The sequence below is a fragment of the Aphis gossypii genome, chromosome 2 (genome assembly GCF_020184175.1).
Source record: "Aphis gossypii isolate Hap1 chromosome 2, ASM2018417v2, whole genome shotgun sequence".
NCBI lineage: Eukaryota > Metazoa > Arthropoda > Insecta > Hemiptera > Aphididae > Aphis > Aphis gossypii.
This window is the reverse complement of record NC_065531.1, coordinates 45,555,042-45,581,529: the sequence shown is the minus strand read 5'-3', so window position 1 is coordinate 45,581,529 and position 26,488 is coordinate 45,555,042. Positions and strand designations below refer to the sequence as shown.

Below are 26,488 nucleotides of genomic sequence, written 5' to 3'. Positions count from 1 at the left end.
CATATTAGTAATTCGAACTAATACAATCTAATATCCATAAACTTGAAGGTATACACTAAAGTTTACATTTAGAGTGTGTGTGCTTATTCTCACCTCTCACAAAACATTAATTTTTAACACCCATTGAAAGCCAATAAACTAAGTCAGTCATTATAGTCCTCACCAATAGTGTGATTTTTGCATGTAAAATGTTATAATAATATTATGTAACGAAAATCTAGCTATTTACGTTTACAAAAACAATAACTAGAGTATTGGCTAAATTTCAAAACCTCTTGTCAAGGAAATACGAATAGAGATACCATATATAAGAGACAATCTGTAATACTGCATACTATGCAGATGTAGTACCACGATGATTGATGTTAATTGTTAAGTCCCGAGTACCTTCATGTCACTGTATCACCCGACTATTGGAACATTACATTTGAACTTGTTTTTTTTTTATGAAATAGACTACTGTTTTATTTAACCTGATAGAATTTATCTAAATTAATTAAATCACTGTACCGTAAAACTTCATGTTTGGATTGCTTGTAGAGCAGCACTCAACAAAATATTATAATATAATCGTTTTTGCAAACAGTATTCATTGTAATTAGCTTGAAAACAAACTTCGAACATTTTATACATGATTATTAATAACGCCGTTTTATTTAAACACCGCAGTTTAAAATGTTAAAAGACTATTTAATAGTCTTTATCTAACCATTATATTATTGATAATATATATTATATTATATGATGTTTTTCAAACAACATAGAAAATGTCAGTTTTTTTTTGTTTGACAAATTTTTTTGAAAAATTCTTAAATATCCTATTAACTTACTTATGGTATAAAACGCAATCGCATACACTAATAAACAGTGTTAATTATATATTATTATATTTTTCTATACAATAAATCATGACTTTAAACATATATCTAAAGATATTTGTTAAGTATGGTATGTATATTATCATACTAGTGTGTGTTGTACCATTTTTTATCATGGAGTTTTGGAGAAATTTCTCAATGCCAATATAATTAACATGAATTATTAGGTAGCAGTATATGTTTTATATTAAATTATACTGATTAATATATTAATAACCTGCATGTCTAGTTCATCGATAATTATCAATTGATATATAAAATAAAATTTCTAAATTCCACTTAACAGCTGGTTACTGGTCTAGACAATAAGCCAAATTAATAGCTGATAATATATAATCAAAAAGGTCTAATTATTGTTGGTGCCGTGTTGCGTCACTAACCCTTGCGGTAATTAAGCCACAACAATATATGGAAAACACTTTTGGTACACTTATACATGTCTTCGTCAATAAGTCGTAAGACTTACTTTTAAAGCGGATACTTATAAAGTATTGGATACTTAATTAATGAACTAAAGTATAATATATGCATTTACAAACACATTCATCACATCAACACATCTTGCTCAAATTCAAATCATAAAAAATCTATCGCCGCATTAAATCTTTGGTATCAAAAAAAAAAATAAATAAATAAATAAAACAATTTTTCTCAAATCGAGTGATCCAACTTTTAGTTAAATTGTATTAAACTATAAAACAAGAAATTAAACATTGTTCTGTATTTATGACAGAAGATTTTTTTAAACATTTTAGCTTAATCAAAACTAATAAATTAACACCACTTTACTGTATCTATGTATCTATTGTAGTTAATACAAAAAAATATAACAGTAGACATACTAACTAGTGTCTAAGAAAAAGAAATAATTTTTAAAGATTAAATAAACCAACTAAATAAGTACAAGTTACTGTACAAACTTCTAGTACAAATCTTCTTATAGATAATTACTTATTAAACATTCACTCTAAATGCATGTAAGACTAACAATACTATCATGTAAAGAAATCAACATCAGAACTTATTTTATAAAGTCCTTTAGGAATGTTTCTATTTTGTCTTACACTGGTGATATCAGTTGAAGAAAAATTCAAGTTTTATTTTATCGGATTTACTACTTGAAACGTATTATCAAATCCAATTTATATCGGATCAATAGCTTAATGTGTTTTGGATCTCTGTCTTTCTCTCACTTAGACTAATCATTCCAAAAATCAATTGATTTCAAATAATCAAATTATCAAATCACACAATTCAAAAATCTTCTAGTCACAACCATATCACGTTAATCGTATGTTAAAACAATAAATAACGTATTAAACACGTTAAAAAATGTTTATTAATATATATTTTGAAAATCGAAGTATACATTAATGTTTATGCATAAAATCAATCATTTTAATACTTAAACAAAAAAAAAGCTTATCCTGATAACGCATGAATACACGAAGATACAATTATTTAATGCGAAAACAAAAATTACTTCGTCGATACAAGATCTATTTTGAAACTTAATTTTTTATTTATATTACAACATTCTTGTTCTTTGCAATTACTTCATATAATTAAATATAAGAAATTCAAGAAACTCATTCGAAATACGTTGTCACACAATTGTTGCTTTTATTGATGCACCAAAATGTTTTGTCAAGGTATGACATAAAAGCCTGTTTTATAAAATCAAAATCATTACTACAGAATATTCATTTGTTATATTTTAAGTTTGAATTTACTCATTCTTATCAAATAATTATTGTTATTCAATTAAAACAAATGACAACACTTCAAACAAATTTTTGTTGAAAATGATAAAAATATGTTATTATTATTATTATTATTATTGATGATTATTATATTTTTATTACACCTAAAATTTTACTATAATCAAATTTATATGATATTATTTATGAAAAAATCACAATTTCTAAAAAATCAACTTGACATGAAAACTAGAACTATTATTACATTTTTTATTAAGTAGTTTGGTTTAACTTGTCTTCTTGTCTTGGTTCCATATAACACAATATTGCTAAAATATAATAACTATTCTTAGTAGGTACTCAGTACATAACAATGATGAAAAAAAATTAAGTTAGGAAAGTTTGCGTTCCTTCTAAATAACTGGTAATTAAACGCGTAATTTAATACTATGCAATAAACTATAATTCCATGTACAATTTAAACATTTTAGATAACTTTTATATTTTATTAAATTTTTACCTGTATGAATCTATATTAAATAGGTAATTATATATTGATATTTTAATACTAACTAATTTATTTTGAATCATATCGTTATACAAATATTTATTTATTCAACTTTAATATCAGAATATTTATATTTTTGGAAATTTAGTTAAAAGTTTTTCTATAATATTTTGTTTCGAATCATACAATAATCATAAGCATGTATTATGACATCATGTACTGTTAATTAACAGATGGACGGTAACGGTAGTGATATACGTTGTTCAAAATGTATGTGTAGAAACCTAGCTATAACTTTCATTCAATCACTTTTTTTTTTTAATTAGAAAAAAAACCAAAGTATCTTTAACGAACTTCACTCATCCACTATCAAACTAAAACCTATCATAAAAAATAATATTTCTTATAAAAAACATTTTATAGATCGTATAATAAAAAATTACCGGAATAACGAATCACAACTTTTCTATCAGAAGAAATAATAATGCTACAACCCGATTTTTTATGATTGCTCTACTCATTTACATGTATCATTATTCACTTTCACTGTTGGTAAACATATAAACCAATTTACAATAATAATGAAAAAGAAGTGCAAAAGCTTCTATCGTGGAAGTCAAAAGTAACTTGGTTAACAGCGAGGGAGAATATCAAGTTAGGACAAATCAGGAGATCAATGACCTATATAGAGAAGCGACTATAATTGATGTTTTAAAAAGTAGTAGATTAAGCTGGATTGTATATGTGTGGAGATCAGGAAAAATAATTTAACAGCAGGTTACAGAATGAAAACCAATCACAAAAAGGGCTAGAAGACGTCTAAGACAAAGATGGTAAGATAGATTGGAGAAGGACCTAGAAAAACTAGAAATTAGAATGGACTAGAACTGGTGAAGGAAAGAAAAAAATCGATGGAGACAAATGGTTGTTGTAGCAATAGACCTAAATAGCCTGTAAAACGCAAAAAAAGAAGAAAATATTTATAAAATATTTATAATAGAATTAATGTTATTAATTTAAAAAATAAATTTTAATCGATGTTTTTGAGATAATATCTTTTTTTTTTTTTGGGGGGGGGGGGGTTATTTATTTGAAACTTCTAGCTGTTAGTAGCTGCATGTAATATACTAGTATGTACCAATTAAAAGTATATTGACTATTTTTAAATTAGCAAGATAACAAATGAACGAAGAAATAAGAAAATACAAAAAATCAAACATACTATTTTTTCATTAAATTGTCTCAATTATAAAGTTCGAATTATCGATTAGTTCTATTCTACTATAGTAAAACAAAATAAAAAATATCTATTTTTTTTTAACAATTAGTTAACTTAACTAATACTGTTAGTCTTTAAATTGATAACTTTAAATAAACTGTTATAATTTCCTTAACGGTATTTATAGATAACTATTCGAATTAATACAACATTAAAAAAAAACCATCAGTGTATAAAATAATATTAGAACAAAGATGAAACAATCGTAACAATTTCATTAAAGGGTAAGATTATTGTATACGCCAAACGTATAAGATTTCATACCTCATACAATAACCATATGACTGTAATCGTACAAAAAAAAAATAAAGAACTAACATTTAGTATTATTTATTCTACTTACGTAGTATCAAATATTTTTTATTGATGTGATTAGTTTTTACGATTAAAACTATATATCACCATTATTTTATAATATAAAATAAAATATTATTTACCTTATATATGAGATACGATTATATTATTTATTACACATGTATGTTGTTATTTCAAGTCTGGAAGTTTTCACATAGGATTGTGTTTGTAAAGTTCAGAACTATATAAAACAATTATGAATTTATCAAGCAAACATATTTTTTACACTGCCTAATTTTAAAGTTCAATTATTATTTTTTAATACCCGAAAACATAATTTTTACTTGTCACCTTGAACAAGAATAATGTTCTTTTTTATTTATTATAGTATACTTATTAGCCAAAACTGTATTAGCTATCAGTGGTTACATGATATATATTTTATTTTGATTTTAAACTTGTAAAAAATAATAAAGAACATTCCAATTTTTTTGTACAACTAACGATACTATATAAGCTATTAACAGCAATTTATATTTAAAATACTAATTTAATCTTGAAAAAAATGGCTATTCAATAATAATAAAAAAAAATTATAAGCACCTAAATTTTGAATATGGAGTTTTACGGATTTTTATCATTCAATATAAATACCTATCTATATATAAGACATAAATAAGCACTCAACGTTTTTTTTTCAACGATATTTAATTTCATTAATGTTTCAAGATATTCTTAAACCCTTGAATTTCAAAATTTCGTTTTGAAGATTTTTAAAATATTTTTCACTTTTATACATTTTAAAACTAATAAACAATTTACTTTAATAAGTAAATACTGGAATTAACCAAACATATTAATATACTCGTTAGGCTAACAATTATTATTATTATTATTTACTGTTTTAAATTTGTAATTAACTATGAACTTTTTCAGTGAACAATATCTAATTACGTATTTTTCGTTAAACTATAGGTGTTTTATACTATCAATTATGTCTTGTTATCTAACCTTTTAACGCAAAATTACGTATTTTACACGGATTTTCACTCAATTATTAATAAAATAAAACCTAACCAAAAGTCGTCTAAATGTACTTAAGTATAAACCATATCTTATAAATGCTTAAACTTAAATCTATTTGATTATAAATCTAATAGGTAGTTGGTATATATAGGTGTATTATATTTTGAAATGAAAAAACTTAAAAGTGTTAAGTATTTAATATAATTAATGTAACTATATTGAAAGTTAATGTTATGCAATTAATTTCATAAAATCAAGGTAGATAAGTATGTACAAACTAAAAGGTTAGTTTAGAATTTGACAAGGAATTTTTATGTTTTTATGATCCTACCTTTAAGTAATAAATAATATTAAACGAAACGATAAGTAAAAAATACACATCAATCCTATTAGAACATTAAGCTGTTAAAAAAATATAAACATGCATAAAAAAAATTTATTTAAAATATAGTAAATTATGGTCAATTATATCTGAACTAAGTACCAAAAATATATTTGTATTAAATGCACAGTTTTATTGTATGTCTTTTTTTTTAGAATTGTTAAATAATTAAACTTTACTTGAAAAATATCTAAAGCAGTAAACCAAGCTTCAATGTGGCATTTTCAATTAAACAGTGAAATGGTTTACAAGGTTTCTTCTCTTCGATATTTAATTTAAATTGTTTATTAAATAACATAATTTTTAAGCAATATATTCCTTTGCCATTCATTAGTTTACTAAACTATATGGTCCAGACCATCGAAATTTAATTCCATCCGGTGGAACATCTTCTAAAATATGAATAATTGGAGTAGTTGGGCTATTGTATATTCATATTAGTAATGCACAAAAGGGATAATTCTTTGTAGTCATCCCAAATAAAACCATCTCTAATAAGTTTTCTAAGGACCAAAAATTAATATATTTTATCTCACATAACAAAAAGTAATATCAACTTTACCTCACTTTTTTCGGCCTGAAAAAATTTTTTGGAATCGATATTTTATAAATAAAAGGATATCAAGACAAGTACGCAGACGATGAAACGAATTTTAATTCTATGAAATTTTACACTTTAGATCAGGGGTCATCAATCTTTTCAAACAAGTAAGTTACGTTTAAAATTTTAAATATCCCTGGTGATAAACATCCAAGAGAATTTGAGGTTTTAGGAAGAGATTTTTTTGATGAGTGAAAAAAAGGTCTAAGCTCCAAAAAATAAATATTTGTTGTTTCTTCATAATAACAATAATAATAGTCGTAACAATTTATTGCGTGATAAACTGATATTCTTAGAAAGATCAGGTTGTAAAAGGTAAAGAAGGTTAGAAAGGTTGGTGATACTTGTTTTAGATAATAATTTGAAGAGTAGGTGTGATGAATTCAAGCCAAGTATATTATATTATGATCAAATGTATGTACTAAAATAACACAAGCACCATTAAAACATTCAGTATTAGATGTACCTAGCATTTTCAAATACAGATTCTTGTACCTATAAATAAGTGACCAATCTCCAAGAGTATACAGCTGACGAAACTTTATATCCACTTCCAATAGATAGTTTAGAAACTCCAAGAAGTTATTCAATGTTTATCCATCAACTTTCGTTTTACCAGTTTATCGGGAAGTAGTTTTGAATACCAATGTACGTATAGTTGTAAATTTCCAATTTAAATCAAACATTTTAGTTTAATATTAGAAACAATATCGATTATCGGAAATTTTGATAAGCACGTCAAATTGAATTTTTATATATATCATAATTTTGATAGGTACACTTTGTGAATGTACTTTTACGTAATATACTAATAAATGCCTAAAATGCTTGTCACTGATTTTACATACAAATTTTCTAATGTCATTTGTGACCTTTTCTTTTCCAATGTATATAAGATTAAAAATGATTGCTCTCGGTTGTATTGCTTACAGTTCTATGTAGTTCTATCGAACTTTGTTTAGGATTAACTTCAACTTAAATGAAAAATAAAACAATATACTTTTACAGTTAATTGTTATTTATCTTTAATATTATAAAGTAAAAAAAAATAAATATACTTAATATACCTACATTTAGCAAGGTTTTGAAAAACACGTATTTTTTTTTTCAAGCACTTATTTCAGTATTATTTTAATTTTCTTTTTGTTACAAAATAGTTGAAAGCTCAAAAGAAAATCACAATATAAATAAATTAGTTATATTTTTGTTTTTTAATTTCAATTATTTTCTGTATCAAACATACACTCAGAATAGTTATTTTGTCTTTGTAAAATCAAAACTTCTATATCGTCATAAAAATCTTTATCGAATAAAATATTAATTCACTATTCCAACGTATAATGAAAAATCAACTTAAAAGTTAAAAAATGCATTAACCATTTATACTTTATGCATAAAACCGTTACTATGCCTTTTTTCAATATTTTCAACCGTCTGTCAAATTTATTCAAATAACTAAAGAATAATATTTTTTTCAAATAAACGAATCACCAAGTATTTTATCGATTTTCTGGGAAAATTTTAGATTTATATAATATATTTTTTTAAACATTTTTTATATTTAATGTCAAATTACACACTTAAGGTTATGAAAATATGTACATTAAAATTAGAATTAGAATTAAATTTAAAAAACAGCAGCACTTTCATCTTTGTAAATTTTCAATATTTTATGATACGTGAATCATTATCAAACATCAACAACATTACTTTTTTATAATTATTAATTAACTGTACGATAAAAGAGATAAAAAATAAAGATCAACCTATATAATAGATTCCGAATGTACTAATGCACATTAAAGGTATAGATAGTTATTTCGTTGTAATAGACGATTTATATTAGATTAATACAATTTTACTATAAAAAACCTAACACACAACAAAATAATATATTATATTAATGCATGATTGGTATAGGTTCGAAATTCATAATATTATATTATATTATGTAAAATTGGACGTAACTATTTTATGAAAAATGAAAAACTGGACCAATAATATACTTGAATATGATATTTAGACATTTTCACTGAATGAAAAATAATATTAATAGATATCGATAAATTACGAGGAAGGACTAAAATAAATTATAATTACGTAACATTAACTTTACAGTAGATATAGGTATTAATTAATACCTTCAAAATTATCAAATGTAACTTTAAATTAATTTCATCAATTGGATTATATATACTATGGTTTAAAAAAAATGTGCTATTTACACAACAAAAACAGAAATATTAAATTTTTTTTACACTTATCTAACCTAGCTAAGTAACAAAATCATATCAAAGCAATACAAATATGGGTGAAGTAATATTCTATGGCAAATGGTAATTAAAAAGAAGAAATAATATATGAGTTGTTTTTCTAATTAGTGAGAAAAGAAATTGTTCAAGGATATAATTATTACTATTTATAGACGATTATTAAGTCCACATGATTTTCGTCCTAAGTCGAGTATACACGTATATCTTTTCGAATAAATTTCATCCGGATTATAATTTGTATTATACTAATTATGTGGCAGCACGCTATATACTTACTTACATAATTGGTTCTCAATTAAGTAATTTAATTTAAAATTACTTTTATAAATCAGTAAAATATGTTTAGCAAATGAACTCTAACCACCTATTCAATCCACCTAGCTTGGGTACTGCATCGTTAATTCGGTACCTTGCTTCAGATTTTTAGCTAGAATAGGTACGTTGAGCTCAATAAATATGCCACCAATTTTAATACGTATAAAAAAAATAGCTAATATTTTACGACGTACAAGGAAATTTAACCGATTTAACCTATGTCGGTGTACCTAAAGCTTATTCAGAACTCCGTGTGGTTTTTAATTTTCTTATTGAAATACATTTAAAATATTTATTAAAATATTTAAATATTTATATTATCATATCGAAAAAAACTGTCTCAATGCTGGTAAACACCAGTATAAACAAAATAAAAAGTCTCGTTGAAAGTGTCCATTAAGAAAGTTAGAATCGGTTGACAAGAATTAAGCGTCTCATTTTATGGTTACAGTAAAGTACAAAATCAATAACTGAATAAGTATACTTAATATTGTTTTAAGATAAGAACGGGGCAAAATATTGGTATGGATTCAGATAATTATATATACGTATAATGATAATATCACGTATCTACACAGAATTTCATATTTATCCACTTTATTTTAGCAATCAAAATATTTTAATCATGGGATAATAATATACTACCTATCTATATTATTATTTAACGTAGTCGTCTATCGTAATTGAAAACTTACGACTTTTCTTTGAAATACAAGTTTGCGCACTCCAAACCTATAGTATATTAAAATATCTGAAGATTATGTCTAGACAATGTTTAATACAATTTGAATTCATCTAAACAATAAAATACCTAATATGTTAGTAGAAATTAAATTTTTATCATTCATGGATGCAATGACATTATACGCGTGTACCAAGTTAATCCACGGTCCTTTAAGTACTCTCAATGTACATTTTATGTCAAAATTTGCTTCATGCACTATGTCATAAGACTATATCTATGTAACCTATTACAGAATAGCTAGTATAGACTTTTAGATTAAGAATATGGTGATTTTAGTAGATTAACAGACAACAGTGAGGTACTGGTGTGTTGAAAATAAACTAATAACCACATAAGCTTATTTTTCCTGTATTTATTTCCACTATCATCGAACACACACATCCGATCACTTAGGTGTTAAATCCTCTCGCGATCTACAAGCAAACTGCATTTTTGCCCTTCATCTGCAATCTACATACAGTGCTATACCTATACAGTGAAATTATTATTGTGTTGTTACATCGACCGGATACACCTCCGTTTTGACCGAATAATTAAATTACACTCGGACACTGTCGGTAGTGAAAAGATTTATTACAAGGTGTTATATTATAATATTATTATCTATAGGTACATGTGCATGTGTAAAAAAGGATAGAATACCTTCCTACCTCTTTTGTTTTTTTGGGGTTACGAATTTTAGATATACTGCGACAATTGTACGATGCATGTACATATGTATATTCATATAAAATAATATAATTTATTCAAAGTATGCTAAAAATGTGAGATCTGATAAGTGAAAAATATTTTGAGTGTAAGTCAAAATAAAATAAATAAATAAATAAACTTACGGGGTGTTCAAAACTAAATTAAAGAGAAACTAATTAATATTACTAAATAATTTGAACAAATGGTATTAAATTCAATAATTATGTACATATAGTGTCATAGCGTTTGTATCCATTCAAATAATTATATTTAAATTTAAAATCTAATAACCATAGTCCAAAACTAAAACATTACGATAATATTATCATGGTCATAACATAACTTTTAATAATTAATAACGATTTCATAATAAACCAGAGTTTCACTTTTATTTTTGTTTTTTTTATTTTATATTAATTATTACATTGACCAATAAGATTTTAAAATACATACATTTAACTCATAAAGAACTTATATCAAAGAGGTGGTTTACCATGTTGTATAACATTATTCTATATTTTTAATTTTTTGTTAAAATTTTTTGAAGAATTAGATACATAAACAAACAAAAATAATCCTTTAGTATTTTATTTATAAAACAACCTATCTAATTGCATATATTGTTATCCTCATCATATCTTATATTCATTTTTTTCATCGTGCTTACTTAATTAGTTTATAAATATAAAATTTTCCAAATAGTTTTAATTTAAACCCCTAATTATATTAAAATAAATATAGAAATGTTTTGATTTTTGAATATACATTGACCTAACTAAAGTTTAAAGTATTTATGCAATATTTAAGTATTGAATTATATTTGTAGAATTTAACATTTCGGAAGGGTATTAACGTAAAAAATATATATTTCAGAAAATAAACGATAAAAAAAGTTTTTGTTAGAACAAAAGTATGACTGTTTTAAAGTTTCTTTTGATACATATTTATATGAATATTTAATCATTTTTAGTTATGATAATAATTTTGGAAACTATGATTTGTAAATAGTAGTGTAGCTCCTTAATAATAACAAAAACAGAAAATAACTTAAATTAATTTTTTCTATATTATTTTTTATAAATATCAATAAAAACACCATAAAATTTTAATTTATTTGAAAATAACTAAGATATAAATAGTTATATATTTATCATTTATCATTTATGTAGGTAGCTAATTATTTCACTAATAAGACTGATTATAATATTAGCATACGTATTCCGAGCATGTAGCTTGTTAAATCGATTATCCGTATGATATACACAATGATCTTTGAAAATATGTCTTTGAGATTTTGCAATTTGATATTCAAGACGTAGTTACGTAGAAAATCATAATGGATGATCAGACTTCTAGGATACATTTAGGTTTCAGATAGTTATATAATATATTTTTAGTTGTTTATAAGTTGTATAATGTGAAATGTGAATAATTGGTAGTATACCACGCAGTGGGGATGCTTAAATATAAACATCTAAGATTCACTAACATATTATTATATAAATATACCGTGTTGAGATTCAATAAATAATTTTCTTGGAAATTAACTTAAAGCTTTCAAAAATACATCAGACATTTTTTTCTAGTTGAGACTTTTAGTTTCAAATATTACTCATAATAATTAAAACACAATATATAATACCATATATGCTGATAAATGTATTAATGATTAAATAAAAAATAATATTAATAATCTTCAAAGATTTTTATAACATAGCGTGTTTTCATATATTATTCTGTGTATAAAACCAAACATTATTCGTGCGTGGCTTGCGAAGATATGAGCTGAACGAGATGACTAAGCAATAATTTAAGCGTTCTATTCGCACCTTATTTTGGTTGAAATGAAAACATTTATATGAATGAGTCAATTACCATATCATTAAATCGTTTATAATACAATGTATTTACAGGACAATAATTAATAATTTTGTGTTACTCTGACAAAATTCTTTCCATTTTCTCGGGACGAAATTTATATTTGTTTCTATAAACATCATAGTTATTATAACTACCTATTAACTGCAATATAAATAATAATAATTGAAAACATTTAATAATAATTACTTACTATCGAATATAAATATATAATAGCCTTTTTGTCAACGTTTTACTATTCTGGCGATTCCCCAATGTAAACACGACCGCAATAATGAGAATCTAATGTAATAGTATTATTTCGTAAATCGTGAGGCTAAGTATCGATTATACGATTATATTCTGATCTCACACATTAGGTACCTTGTGACCGGATATGTATATATATTATATAATATTAAAATATCTTATTCTCTAAGAGCATTAATTTAGCTGCACATCAAACGGTTTCTGCTCTTAGACAGATATATATATGTTTTTGAAATCCATTTATTACTTGTCGGTCAACTAACCCACTCTTATACTCCGTTTGAAGTGGTTTATAATGATTAGGTAACTCGCATGCACATGGATGGCGTACACTATATGTAGGAACTATATACTGATATGTAAGAGAAAAGTCCAGGGGAAAATATTATGGGTCAACATTTTCCAATAACCACAGTATTTTCTGTGGGACGTGGAATTCGATTTTTCATATTTTTCAATGGTTTCTTATTTACGCTACTTAACGATTTTCACGTGTATGTAATCCTCAAACTCCTACAAAAAAACAATCATCATTTATATTGTACATATTATGTGATAGGTAACTGGATAGATGTTATTACAGTGGCACCGATCAATAAATATAAGTATTTATGCAATACCTAATTTAAGTGGATGGTGCAGTGGCTGACGATGGTAGTTCGTAGGAATGCATGATATAAGTATCCATACGAGTTACATACCCATACATATTTGAATACAAGAATATGAAATGTGTCCCATTTTTTAGTGTATTGAATTCACCGTTTACTTGCACTTCTCATCTAAAATGTTATTTTTATATAATACCATTTAAAACTAACATAGATCCCGCTAGATGGTGAAATAGCGCATACGTCGGATGCCACAGATCCACGTCTCTCATTCCACTCACATGGCACCAAGTACGAAATTGTGATCATGCAACTTGTCAGGATGAAATAAATCCTAGAATAGCAGACTAAGGAGAACAAAATGTTAGGGCTGGTAGACTCCAGTCAGCCCAAATATAAGGACATTTTACAGATGGATTACTGCAAAATTGAATATAAACTGTGCCTACCATCCATTAGCTAAGCAAAATGTAAAAAAATAATGTAAGTCCCCGTGGAGCTTGGATCTGCAAAAAGCATATTTAGATTTAATCATTGCAGTGAATAACTATTGTGAAATATTATTTAAATAAACAATGAGGAAGTAATACTTGCAAGGTTCCCCTCTTAAACAATGATTCGAAAACTGTGTTACGGGCTTCAGCCTCACCACGATCGAAACAGATGATTATGTCATAATATTGCTATACTGACTCTTCTGGAGCTATTCAGCAGCCGGAGCAGATATAATAAATAATAATAGTATATAATGTTTATATTATTGTAATAACGTAAAAAAAAACGACGAAAATACATTACGACATTGCCGATGTCTTGGCGGTGCACGTCTCTAAACGTTTATATTATTATATTATTACGTTCCATTAAACGTATTGGATACAGCTTCTATAATAAAAAACACCTGTTTTTCGCAGTTATGGATGTACATTTTCCGGACGAGCGTATGCTATTTTTTCTTCTTCATTCTTTTTACTCGGGAACAAACCAAGTTGTATTATTGGAAAGCCATTTTTCCTCAGAGCTGTGCTTGTACCCCCATATAACGTTATATGTATACACTGAAGTATACGCACACGCCCGCCCCCGACCACACTCATATTTATGTTGATATTGTATAATATTATATATGTATACAGACCTATACCTACAATACCTACAACCTACTAACTCCAAATGTGTATGGATACCAGGGTTATGTGTTTTTTTTTTTACTTATCCTTATGAAATGAATATACATAAGCGCGTACATAATATATATATATATATTTACGTGTGTGCACGCGAGTATATATTATGATAATACACCGATGAGATCCAGTCGAATAACATAAAAAATATAATATATTATTTATACCTAAATATGTATATGTGGCAACAGACTCGAAGACTCGGAGAAAAATTGAATAGCGTACGACGACGTTTTACTTGAGTTTTATTAAGCATACTATCAAGACTTCTACGGTTTGAATAACAGGACTACTTAACCTAAAGAGTAAAAAACCAGACAGTAATAATTACTACAAGTATACTATAATTTATAAATATTACATAGAAGTAAAAATTAATCAAATTATGTACCTACTTCGATATACTATCGACCATGCGTATTTAAAATACGTATATTTTCGAAAAATACTACTTTGATGTTATTATACAATATATACTATACAGCGATGATGTGCCGATGTCATTGCTTAGGTCTTCAATTTAATTTCGATATTTAAAAGTAAATTAAGCGCACACTAGCTATTTCTAGACTCTGTAACATTATTTAATACTATTTTTTTCGAGATTCAAAAGTAAATTAAAGATAAAAATTCACGCATACATTATTAAATTATTATTGAATTATCACTATTATTAATATTAGAAAATATTTTTATCTATAGTTTTTATTTTTAGTTATTAAAGATGATATATTTAAAATAATGTATTAACTGATTATAATAATCGTTTTCCTAGATTATCGTCATTTAAAGCCTTGAAAATGTAGTTAAAAAAATATAAACTCATCACATATTGAGTATCCAGACAGGTAAATTATGATTATATGTATATAGGTTCGTGTGAATTATTATGGAACCCCTTAAATAGATCCAATAACGTGGAAAATGGAAGTGTGACAAAATTGGGATAGGTAAACTATTATAAGGATACTGTCGTCTAGTTTCATTGGGAACATATTGTCGTTAGCTAGGTGTATAGATTCGTATGGGTTGTTGTGGAACCTGAAGGTATCGCGGCATTTTCATCGGACCCAATAACGTAGAAAATGGAAATTCGAGACAAATTCAGTAGGTATACCTGATTATTATACGATAATACAGTCCTGCAGTTTCATTTGGTCTATATTGTCGTCGAAGATCGCAAAAACGTTTGCATAATATTCTATAATGGGTTTACAGTTTCGCGGGGTTTAGTGAACAGCGTCGTGTTTTTTTCCCCGTCTTCCGGTTTTCGGTTAAGGTCCGCCCGCTATATATTTCCGATTACGCTCATGAGCACGACGAGTGGCGGGGTTAAAGCTATGTGTACTGTCGTGTAGTCGTCCCCTCGCGCATTCTTCTAATTCTTTTTCTTCATATTTTTATTATTTTTTTTTTTGTCGTTGTCGTCGTTTTTTTATCGAAAAGCAACTCCGGTCGGACTACGTTACTACAAGTTTGTGTCATTTGTCACAAACAGTTGTTTTGCCCGATGCGTAATAATGTTATGTATATAATACATATATATATATACACATATATACATTATATAAGTCTGCAGGTACAACTCGAAATTGAAATATTTAATTACGCGGTCTGCGAAGACTACACACCTAGAAACCGAAATTTGTCTGAGGGCGTATTATTATTCACTACAACACTATGTGTGCATCTACCGTCAGCTCTAATGGAAACGTGGGAAATACATGATAATAATATGTATTATTACAACACATTTTCTTATGGTACGCCTAAAGTATATTGTATAAAATCAACGGTGTTACCTATATCTTGGATATATATACATTATACATAGTCGTAGAATATTTACTTTTTTTTTTTGTATTTAAACGGTGAAAATTAAAAATATGGTCATTACATCGATTGTAACTTGAACTAAGTCCATTGAAAACTATTGGAATTCGGAATACATATTTATTATTTCATATCTAAGTATCAATATAATATTATGATCCACACGACTTTTGCGAAGAACGTCCCATTAATTGTTATCATGTATAATGTGTAAATGACACAAATCAAATTTAAACGACATCAATACGACAATACGTGAGCCGCAGATGAAACTTTACGAGTATATTGTCTTTTCTCGACATTTGACATTCAACACACGTTGAAAAATAATACGCAAAATAATGTTCCTTCTTTATTTCCCTCCACAGTGTACCTACGTATATTCGATATATTTTATAAATGCAAAATATTTTTATTATCGCCGTAGAAAAAAAAACATATAATATACACGTCCAAAACATTATCATCCCCAATGAATAGATATCGTTATTATACTCCTGTAAGTGCTTGTGCTTGATATTATAATTTTAGTTGGTCTGAAAGCACTCAAATGTCAAGGGTTTGAGAGTTAACAACATTCATAAATAAGCACGGTACATACTATTATAGATACCGTGTTATTATATTCAGTCGTATAGGTGTACCTAATCTTTTTATTAGTATTATTATTATTATTTTTTTGTATAGGACATATATTTTGTAAATAGATTATTATTATATTAAATTGGTTATAACTGTATAATTGTATTTATGTTTTTTTTTTTTTTTTTTTTTTTAGAATCAATCTTCGAAATAAATTAAATAATACTTATATATACACATATTTAACCAAATAACAGGAATATCGTATAAAAACAATAATTATATAATTATTATATAATATATAATATATTTGTATATGAAACCACATATTATCCTTAATTTTTTCTTATACATTTTAGTTTGGTGTTAATATGTGTTAAAATTTGTCTGCATGATTTAATATTTTTCATATTTTTTTCTATAAGTACCTATTATGAAATATAGTAAACATTAACTTAAAGCCAATACAGTTTTAATTTATTCTGTGGTATTAAAATATGTTTTTAAATACATTATATGAGTCTGTGACATATATTTTTAGAAAAATAACTGTACAAGAACGTATAATATAACTATTAAAATATATTCTACTGGTATGAAAGAAATCGTATATTTTTTTTTTTAGTTACTAACTCTCTGGATTTCTTTGTTTGTTTAAACACCCTCCTAAACCCAAACATTAAATACCGAGCTTTGTTAAGTTCATTTCTTTTTTTCACTACGTCCACATCAATATTAAGTCCAGTAGTTCTGCCAGCAACATATTTTAATACGGACGTGATGTGCCACACAAATAGCCAACATTTACACTTTGGACGTGTGCTTAAGTTTTTTTTTTTAGGGTTTAAGTGCTACAAAAATAAAAAAGGACGTCATGTGATAAGCAAATAGTAGTGAAGAGAAAAAAGATGGTTCCCCGGCTTATGTGTGACCGTATACGTAACTTTTTCACGAATCATTTTTCATAAAGTTTTTTTTTCCGAGACACTTTATTTTTTTTTTCTATTTTCATAAGCATATATTCTTCAGTACTCGGTGGGATTGAAACACTATAAAAGCGTACAGTATACCTACGTTAAATTATGTGAAGAAAACAATTTAAATTCTGTAATTTGAATTTCGGCACCTTTGCATAAGTATGTATTATAAATCTGTAGAATACAAAATACCTACTTAATATAACATATTTTGAGGAAATAGGTATATCGTTAAAATTATAAGTATAAAAATAAATTAACTAAATTAATTAATTTTTTTTTTTGAACACAAAATAACATTCATCTCGTGTGTATAATACACCAACAGGTGATAATGATAATAGCTGAAGTAACGTGGAATGTATAATGTTAAGGCATTTTGTAAAATGAAAAATAAACCACGCCTTGTTAATAATTATCATAATCCTTGGGTATAAATTGTACTTAAATCAGTCCGAACAATCAAGAGCAAAGATTCATTTCATATATAATATTATCCAATAGTAGAGGACTATTATATCTCCGTTAATCTGTATAATTGCACGGCTGTCAGGAGCGAGATAAATAACATCTAGGAATTCCCAATTGATTCAAGTTTTTCATTCTTTTTGAATTCCAATAAGCATATTACTATATAATGGTAGACTATAATATTAAATAGACGTCTGACAATAATTATATTATTTGATCTCTAAATACATGTATAATCCGATTTTTCCATGATTACAAAAAATAGATGTACAAATAATCGCAGCTTTTGCTTTTTTTAAATCGATTACCTATATATATATTGAAAATACACATAAATTACACCTAAATTACTAAATATGTATATTTTATTAATATCAATATTAGTATAAATTAAGTTAAATTAATTTTTACCAATAATATTTCATTTATTAAATTATTATTATATTTAGCTTTTATAATAATTGATCACATGTCTATAACGTAATACATTATTATTATTATTATTAACTTTTAAGTCAATTAACTGGAATAACATTGAATAGTGTAAATAATAAGATCCTGGTATGAATATTCAAGACTTCGAGAGCATCTGAATGTTCTATAAATTATAAAAATATACATACATAAGAATATCAAATTCCCGAGAAAAATATTTTTGAATTACAACTACTTACATAGATAACTAAATTTATTAAATTTATTAGGTAATTTTGTTTAAATATCTATTTTTACCAAATTTATAATTAAAATGTGTTAAAAAAATTGTGTTTATATAATTTAACAATTTAACATTGATAATTACTTATGATTTTTGTTTTGAATTTCCTAACATTTTACCATATTCAAATTTTTCTTATCAAATTAATGAAAAAAACTCAAAAATATCCAGAATATTTTAAAAACTACAGAAAAATTTAATAGAAACAATTAGTGATAATTTCCAGTACTTATGATTATTACGCATACGCATATTATACTTCTGCATTATTTTTATAAGCTTTTATCATTTAAGCATTTAAATCAATTACTAAATTTTAATATATGATTAAATACAATAGAAAAAAATTAAATAAAGCACCTTTTTTAGTTTTATATTTGAAATAAATTAATATAAAAAAGATAAATAAAAGTCATGTAATGATAATTAATGAAATTGAAAATTCGTTATTCGTATCCATTATAATATAATAACTTGAATATCATATAAAATATACGAATTTTAAGTATAACGTTGAATTTTTCTTCAATAAAAAAAATATTTTCAAGTTTCTTATATTTTATTATTATTATTATATTATGTACATTAATACATATTGTATGAATAAATTATACTATTTATAAACTATACATACATATTATTATATATTATTGTATTTATAATTTCATATTTAGCAGTTTAAAATTAATTTAACAAAAGAGCATCAGTTTGACTGTGAATATTATGAATTATCGCTTAAAAAAATATATATATTATATATATTAGTAATAAGTAGTAAGTACAATACGATTATTGTATTCAACTGACAATAATAATATAATATACATATACATTGTATGGAGATCTAATAAGTGATCCATATATGATATTGTGTATAGGTTCATAATAGAATTATTCAATTAGAAAGAACATTTACTTCAGTATTAACACTTAACACACAATCAAAGTCTTATTAATTTAAAGAAATTGTATTTTTACTATTTTCGTGTACAAAAGTCATACGAAAATATAATAGGATACCATTGTTATATATAAATTTTATGTATTATCATCGTTATCGTTCTGTTTGTCCTCCTAAGGACTGGTCCAGTTTTCAACCCATCGTTCATTCATAAGAAGTGAGATATCATGAAAGATACACATAGTTAGCAACAACGGTATAGCCTTTACAATTTAATAAATTTCATAAGCAGTATATATAAAGTATGAAAAAACAACCATGGTCCAGAAAACAACACTTTATGAATATAATGTCTATAAAACACCCGATTTCCACTATCCCTTAAACAAAAGCATTTCAAAAATTATACACGTACAAGAACTGTTGTGTACGAAAAGCCGTAGGCGAGGGCCAAGATGAAAGATATGTAGTAACCCTCCAAGTGAAAAAGGATAACAAGAATATGGGGGTGGTAATTTTACTTTTTATTCTAAAATATAGTGGGTTAGTGGGACATATTCCATACGTAGAAGGAATGATAAAAAATGAAAATTACTACCAAACTCGAGCACGGTGAAGTATTACACTGATTATAAAACCATATATTAGGCGGCTCCAGATAAATACTTCAAATTAAACTATAAAAATCGCGTAGATATAAGTAATTGATAGTTTAAAACTAAATTATTATTATTTATTACATAGTGAGAAACAACTATTTTTCATACGAAGAGACTGCTACTATTCATAATTGATTATGATTTATTTAAAGAATCAACATAATATTAGAATACATAGTGCTTATTACAAAACAAATAAATTAATTCATTTTTATTTTTTCACAATATCGAAGTTTTAAGTATTCGTTTTTTTTATATTACATTAAACAACTATTTATAAATGTATATGATAAAAATATTATTTAATCGTTATAAGTTTCATTTTTAACAAATTATTGAATTAAAACTAAAATAATATCAAGTGTTGAGCTACTATTTCTTACGAGTGTACTTGTTTAGATTAGAATAATTTCATATTTAATATAATACTGCAATAATTTACATAGTTATTTATAGTACTATGAATATTTAATGAATATACATACAAATTTAATACAATTTTTACATGAATTATTATGACAACCATTTAATTTAAATCGAATCTAATATTACCCAAATGTAGTTAATTTTCTTTGTAGAAAAACAACTTCTTGAAATTCCTAATCCATTTTTCGAATTTTCTCAAAAGTTATTAGAAAATTCTAAAAATTACATCTTTTAAAATAAAAGCTTAATAATAAAAATATTTTTATAAAATCTTTACCTAATAACTTTTTAAGTAGTTCACCTAAAAATATAAAGCATTTATGAGAAATATAATGTAAGTCTCTTCATCTAAATATATTCTAACTACTTTAAGTAGCTTAAAAAATGACTGTTAAGTTTTCATGGTTAAAAATTAAAATGATTAAGTTTAAAATCAAAAATTTGTAAAACTGATTTAATTTTTCATACGATCAACACTGCTTTACTCTCTTATGACTATTTTCAAATGATAGTTGTATGAATAAATTGTTATTCAAGATAATGAAGCCAATTTTGAATCAAAAACTTTTAAACATCATATATGCGCCAGGGAGTTCTGTAATTAATTATAATAATTAATTTACTATAAAATATAAATTTAAATATTTTACCCAAAAACATATTAATATTAATGGAAAATTCAATAATATATCAATATAACATTAAATTTAACATAGATAACTTTCATGTATTAACTATATTATCTGATAGAATATAGAGTTTCAAAAGCATGCACTAATTTTATAAGATATCACGTTGTAGAATTTTTTTTCTGCTTTTAGAAGATTTTATTTTTGTTCTTCAAAATTTTAATCATTTTGTCGTGGCGATAGACGATAATAGCTTTTATTATTGCCAATAAGAGAATAGAAAATGTATACACAAAATAAATATTACCTATATTATGGCTTTAAATGAAAAAAGTTCTGAAAATTTAATTCCTCTATATTATCAACCGATTTTTGTTATCTTTAATTGTTGAATACAACAAATTGTCGTCAAATGTGATTACAACTACACATTAAGGTTTTCAAAACTTTCTAGTCACATTGTTAAGTACATACAATGATAATTGGTCTCTGCCAGAAGTTATAGTTTTTCTAGTGGTAAGCGCGCTTTTTAAAAACACGATTATCTCACCACAAAATAAATATACTAAACGTTCCTGTACACAAAACAAATAATTTAGAAATAAACAATACATAAAAATAGAAATTATAATAAATAAATTTAAATTATTTATTTTTATATTAAAACTAAAAAATAATTTTTTCAGATACCTATACAGTATACTCAGTACCCAACCATAGTTAAGTACTTCACAATGTTATGTAAAATCATATATATTGTGTTTATGCACCCCCATAATATTAATTTTACATTAGAGCCGTAATATATTTTTGAAGGTTCTGCAAATGGTAAAACAGTCTTTGTAGATTTTTAAATTTAAATTACTTCACATTTTTCTTGGTCATATTATTTTTATTATTATTATTCTGTATCGTATCAATACCTTTTCAAAAACTCTTTGAGTAATATTACCGATATATTTTATCGTCTATCCCTTGAACATATACTTTGCCTTTGACTTCCAATCACGTCTGAATAATGCTTTTTTAGTCCCTAAGCTACGGTCCAAAACACCCCCAACGTTAGGATAAATTGCGTTATCTGAATACAAGGGTGACTGGATAAACAAACTATAAACTATACTCTAGGATAAGTACATAGTTCAAACTAAATAAACCAGTCATTTTATTTTTTAAGGCGATTCCTCAAGAAAATATCGTAATTCATTTTCAAAGAATTTAGTATAGATTTCTGGTCAAACAACAAAATAAATTTGATTGAATCATCTCAGAAGACATTCAATCTTTTGAATAATGTGCATAAATTGCATTTTTCAACATTTATATTATCATACTTTTGATATGCAATATAATATATTGATGTACCTAATATATAGTCACATTAAAAATGCATTATGAGTATCCATTTGTTACATACATTGATCCACCACTATACTTCAATACAATAAATCAAAAACAAATCATCAACGTCTAAACCTATAAATGCGTACGTTTCAAACGACTAAACAGATTTCCACTTCAGTTTTTTCATAGCTATGGAAAGTTACTACTTAGGTACTCTACTTAGTTAACGCAACAGCTTACGATTACAAAATGTATTATAATTAATTGTCTAGAGTATAAAGGCTAGGTACATACTCTATTTCAAGGTAAGTTTTGCAACTGTAATAAAATTCAACTTTATTTTTTTGAATAGTATTTATAAATACTTTGGTTACCATAAAAATATATTATTCTTGAATAACCAAGTTTAATAATTAAAAATAATGAATGCAAGAATGAAATCCCTCTAGTAAAAAAAAAAAATTATAATAAATTGTTTAAATTGTGTAATAATTCAAATTATAATAAACGGAGTAACATATTTTCTGTATCTATATGTTAGTATTTAAAATTAACTAATTCATTATTTTATATATATTATTTATATTATTTTTATAGCTAAATTTAATTAAATGCATTTTAAATTTTTTCGTTTTTACAACTAAATATTAATTTTTAAATTCTACATAATATTGCGTTTCCATAACATATTAGATTAAAGTACATAATTGGTTTTCAAAGTACAAAATAAATTAAATAGGTACTAAAATATTACACTTGTATAATTTACTCATGCCTCAAGAAATTTTTTTTTTTTATGTTGATGAAATAATATTTGATGAAATATTAGTTCTTCAAAATACATAATACAATTTTTTAAATATTCATAATATAGTCTGGCCTCATGAATAACAAAATATATTCTAAATACCAAATAAATACAAAAATCATTTAAAAAAATATTTCTTTAACCATTAAAATTAATATATAGATTATCCTAAGTTAATGATGAACTGATCCTCGTCATAAGATAATATATTTTTAAAATATAAAATACAATCAAGTTTCACAAAATGTTGTTTAAGTCTTTAAATTGGATGTTGTCTCGAATTCTCGATATCCAATTAAAAATTAAAACTACTTCAATCGTTAATTATGATGTACAATAAATAATAATATAATTTTAATAACATTCTGGTACATTATTTATAATAGGTACGATGATCCAAACTCATAGAAAATAAAAAATATTATCTCACCTTCATTAGATATTGTTTTCTATATTTTAAGAATTTTAAATACACGTCGAGAATACTGAATACGTAATATTCTAATAATTTAATTAAAATAATTTTTAATTGTAAAGTAATTAATTGTGTTTCAAATGAAATTAGAAATTAAAAATGAAATAATTTAATTTTAAACTAGATATAATAATTAATCTTCATTAAAAGCAAAATTCACAACAAATTCCATAAATATAAAATATAAATATATATATAGATTATAGGTACACTGTTTGCACAATTCTTGTCTAGTGTATAATAATTATTGTGAATAACAAAACATACATTAATCTATAGATTAGATTATATAAATATTTAATACTTATAATATATTTATGTACGTACTTGGTAATTAAATACCGTAATATTATGTATTAAATAAATCAAATTCTAATCGTTTTTCTTCAATTATACAAAATAATTGGAGAATGAAATAATTTCACCAAAATCAAAATACGAGGAAAGTTTATCATTATTATTTTTCATTGAGTGAAAATTTTCCTAAATTTTTCCATCCACACTAAACACCCTAAACATCAACTACCTAACCACAACATTATGAAAAATATTAGAGACGTACCTGTTGAATCAACCGCATAGACGTCGGCCTGCAAAAGGCTGACGAGAAAGCAGCACGCAATGCACGCGGCATGTGATTCGGCCGGCCGCCACATTACTACTAACGGCAGGACTCTCTTGCAAACTCGGCGTGTCGTTTAAAGTTCCGCCACCACCACCACCACCATCGTCACCACCCCTGACATACAACAACACTGATATAACGGTAATAACCGCATGCGTGTTTAAAAAATAAAATGTTTCCGAAAATATGTGTTATTTCTAGAATGACCAAAATCGTTGTTAATATTGGTACGATGGATAGATACGGTTCTTATCCAAAGGCTTCGGTTATAGCCGTTATAGGTATCATATAACGGTTACAATTTTACATTGAAAAAATGAAAACCGTGGACAGCTTGTACTATTTCAGATGATAGTAAAATGTGTACATTTTACATAATTTATTATTACACATTTAAATAATTAGGTAAAGACATTTATAGTTTTATTGTAAATTTCTAACAAAAATAAATAAATAGTAATACAATACATAATACATATAATATATATCATATCATAAATATTTAAAATTATTCGTTTTTAAAAATGACGAGTTTCTGTGAACTATTATGGGTTATATATTATAAACTTAAAAATTAAATTAACTGTTTTATAGTTTTATTTTTGTGGTACACTGCTACAGTGACGTAGCTAAGAATTTTAGTTGGAAGGGGGGGAGGGAATAATTTCAAAATTGTTCATAATAATCATGGATTTTATTAAGTCAAATACACAAGTACATAGGTAATAATTGGTAATTTATTTTAGTAAATGAAAATAATAAAAGAAATGATACAATACAGAACTTTCAACTTAATACTATACAACATTCTACATTTATTTAAAAAAAAATATTATTTTTGTATAATTACTAAAATTGACTGTGGTAAATTGTTTTACAAACTAATAAATTTACTCATAATAATTAAATAGTTAAATAATAATAATAATCACACTTATAATTTCATACACCTATCTTTTTCAGCAGATTTGTCTACAAGATCTTGAATTTGAAGTTTTTTTAATTACCAAAATTTGTTTAAAAGTTAATTTTCGGAGGAGGTTGGGGGGCAAGCGCCCCCTTTGCTCCCCTCCGTAACTACGCCACTGCACTGCAACCATATGTATACTTTATGTACCTATAAAGTTTGTATAATATTTGAAACATTTACTGTCAATAATTATGAGTCGTATAAAAATTAAAAGTTAAATGTATGATAAATTATATGAATTAATTATGCATTTGCTATTATTTTGTTTTATTGTTATATACAGGCTTCATGATTTTTTTCAAATTAAAGTCTTAAACAATTTAATCTTATCTCCTCTTATAAAATATACTTCCTGGTTTATGTCCGAGGTATGAAAATCAAATAATAGAAAGTACAAAGTATTTATTTCCCAAAAGCTTTAGTTGAAATAAATTAGTTAATAATAATATTATTA

At 25.2% G+C, this 26,488-nt stretch overlaps 1 protein-coding gene across 1 annotated transcript in view; it reads right to left on the bottom strand.

Moving 5' to 3' along the window:
* Window positions 1-25,111, bottom strand: part of LOC114132893 (lachesin-like) — a 149,730-nt gene extending 124,619 nt beyond the window's left edge. Inside the window, exon 1 of the mRNA XM_050201062.1 lies at window positions 25,002-25,111. Within this exon, the coding sequence (XP_050057019.1) occupies window positions 25,002-25,095 (94 nt within the window). The 5' untranslated portion in view covers window positions 25,096-25,111. The remainder of the gene's footprint in view (window positions 1-25,001) is intronic.
* Window positions 25,112-26,488: the final 1,377 nt, after the last annotated feature.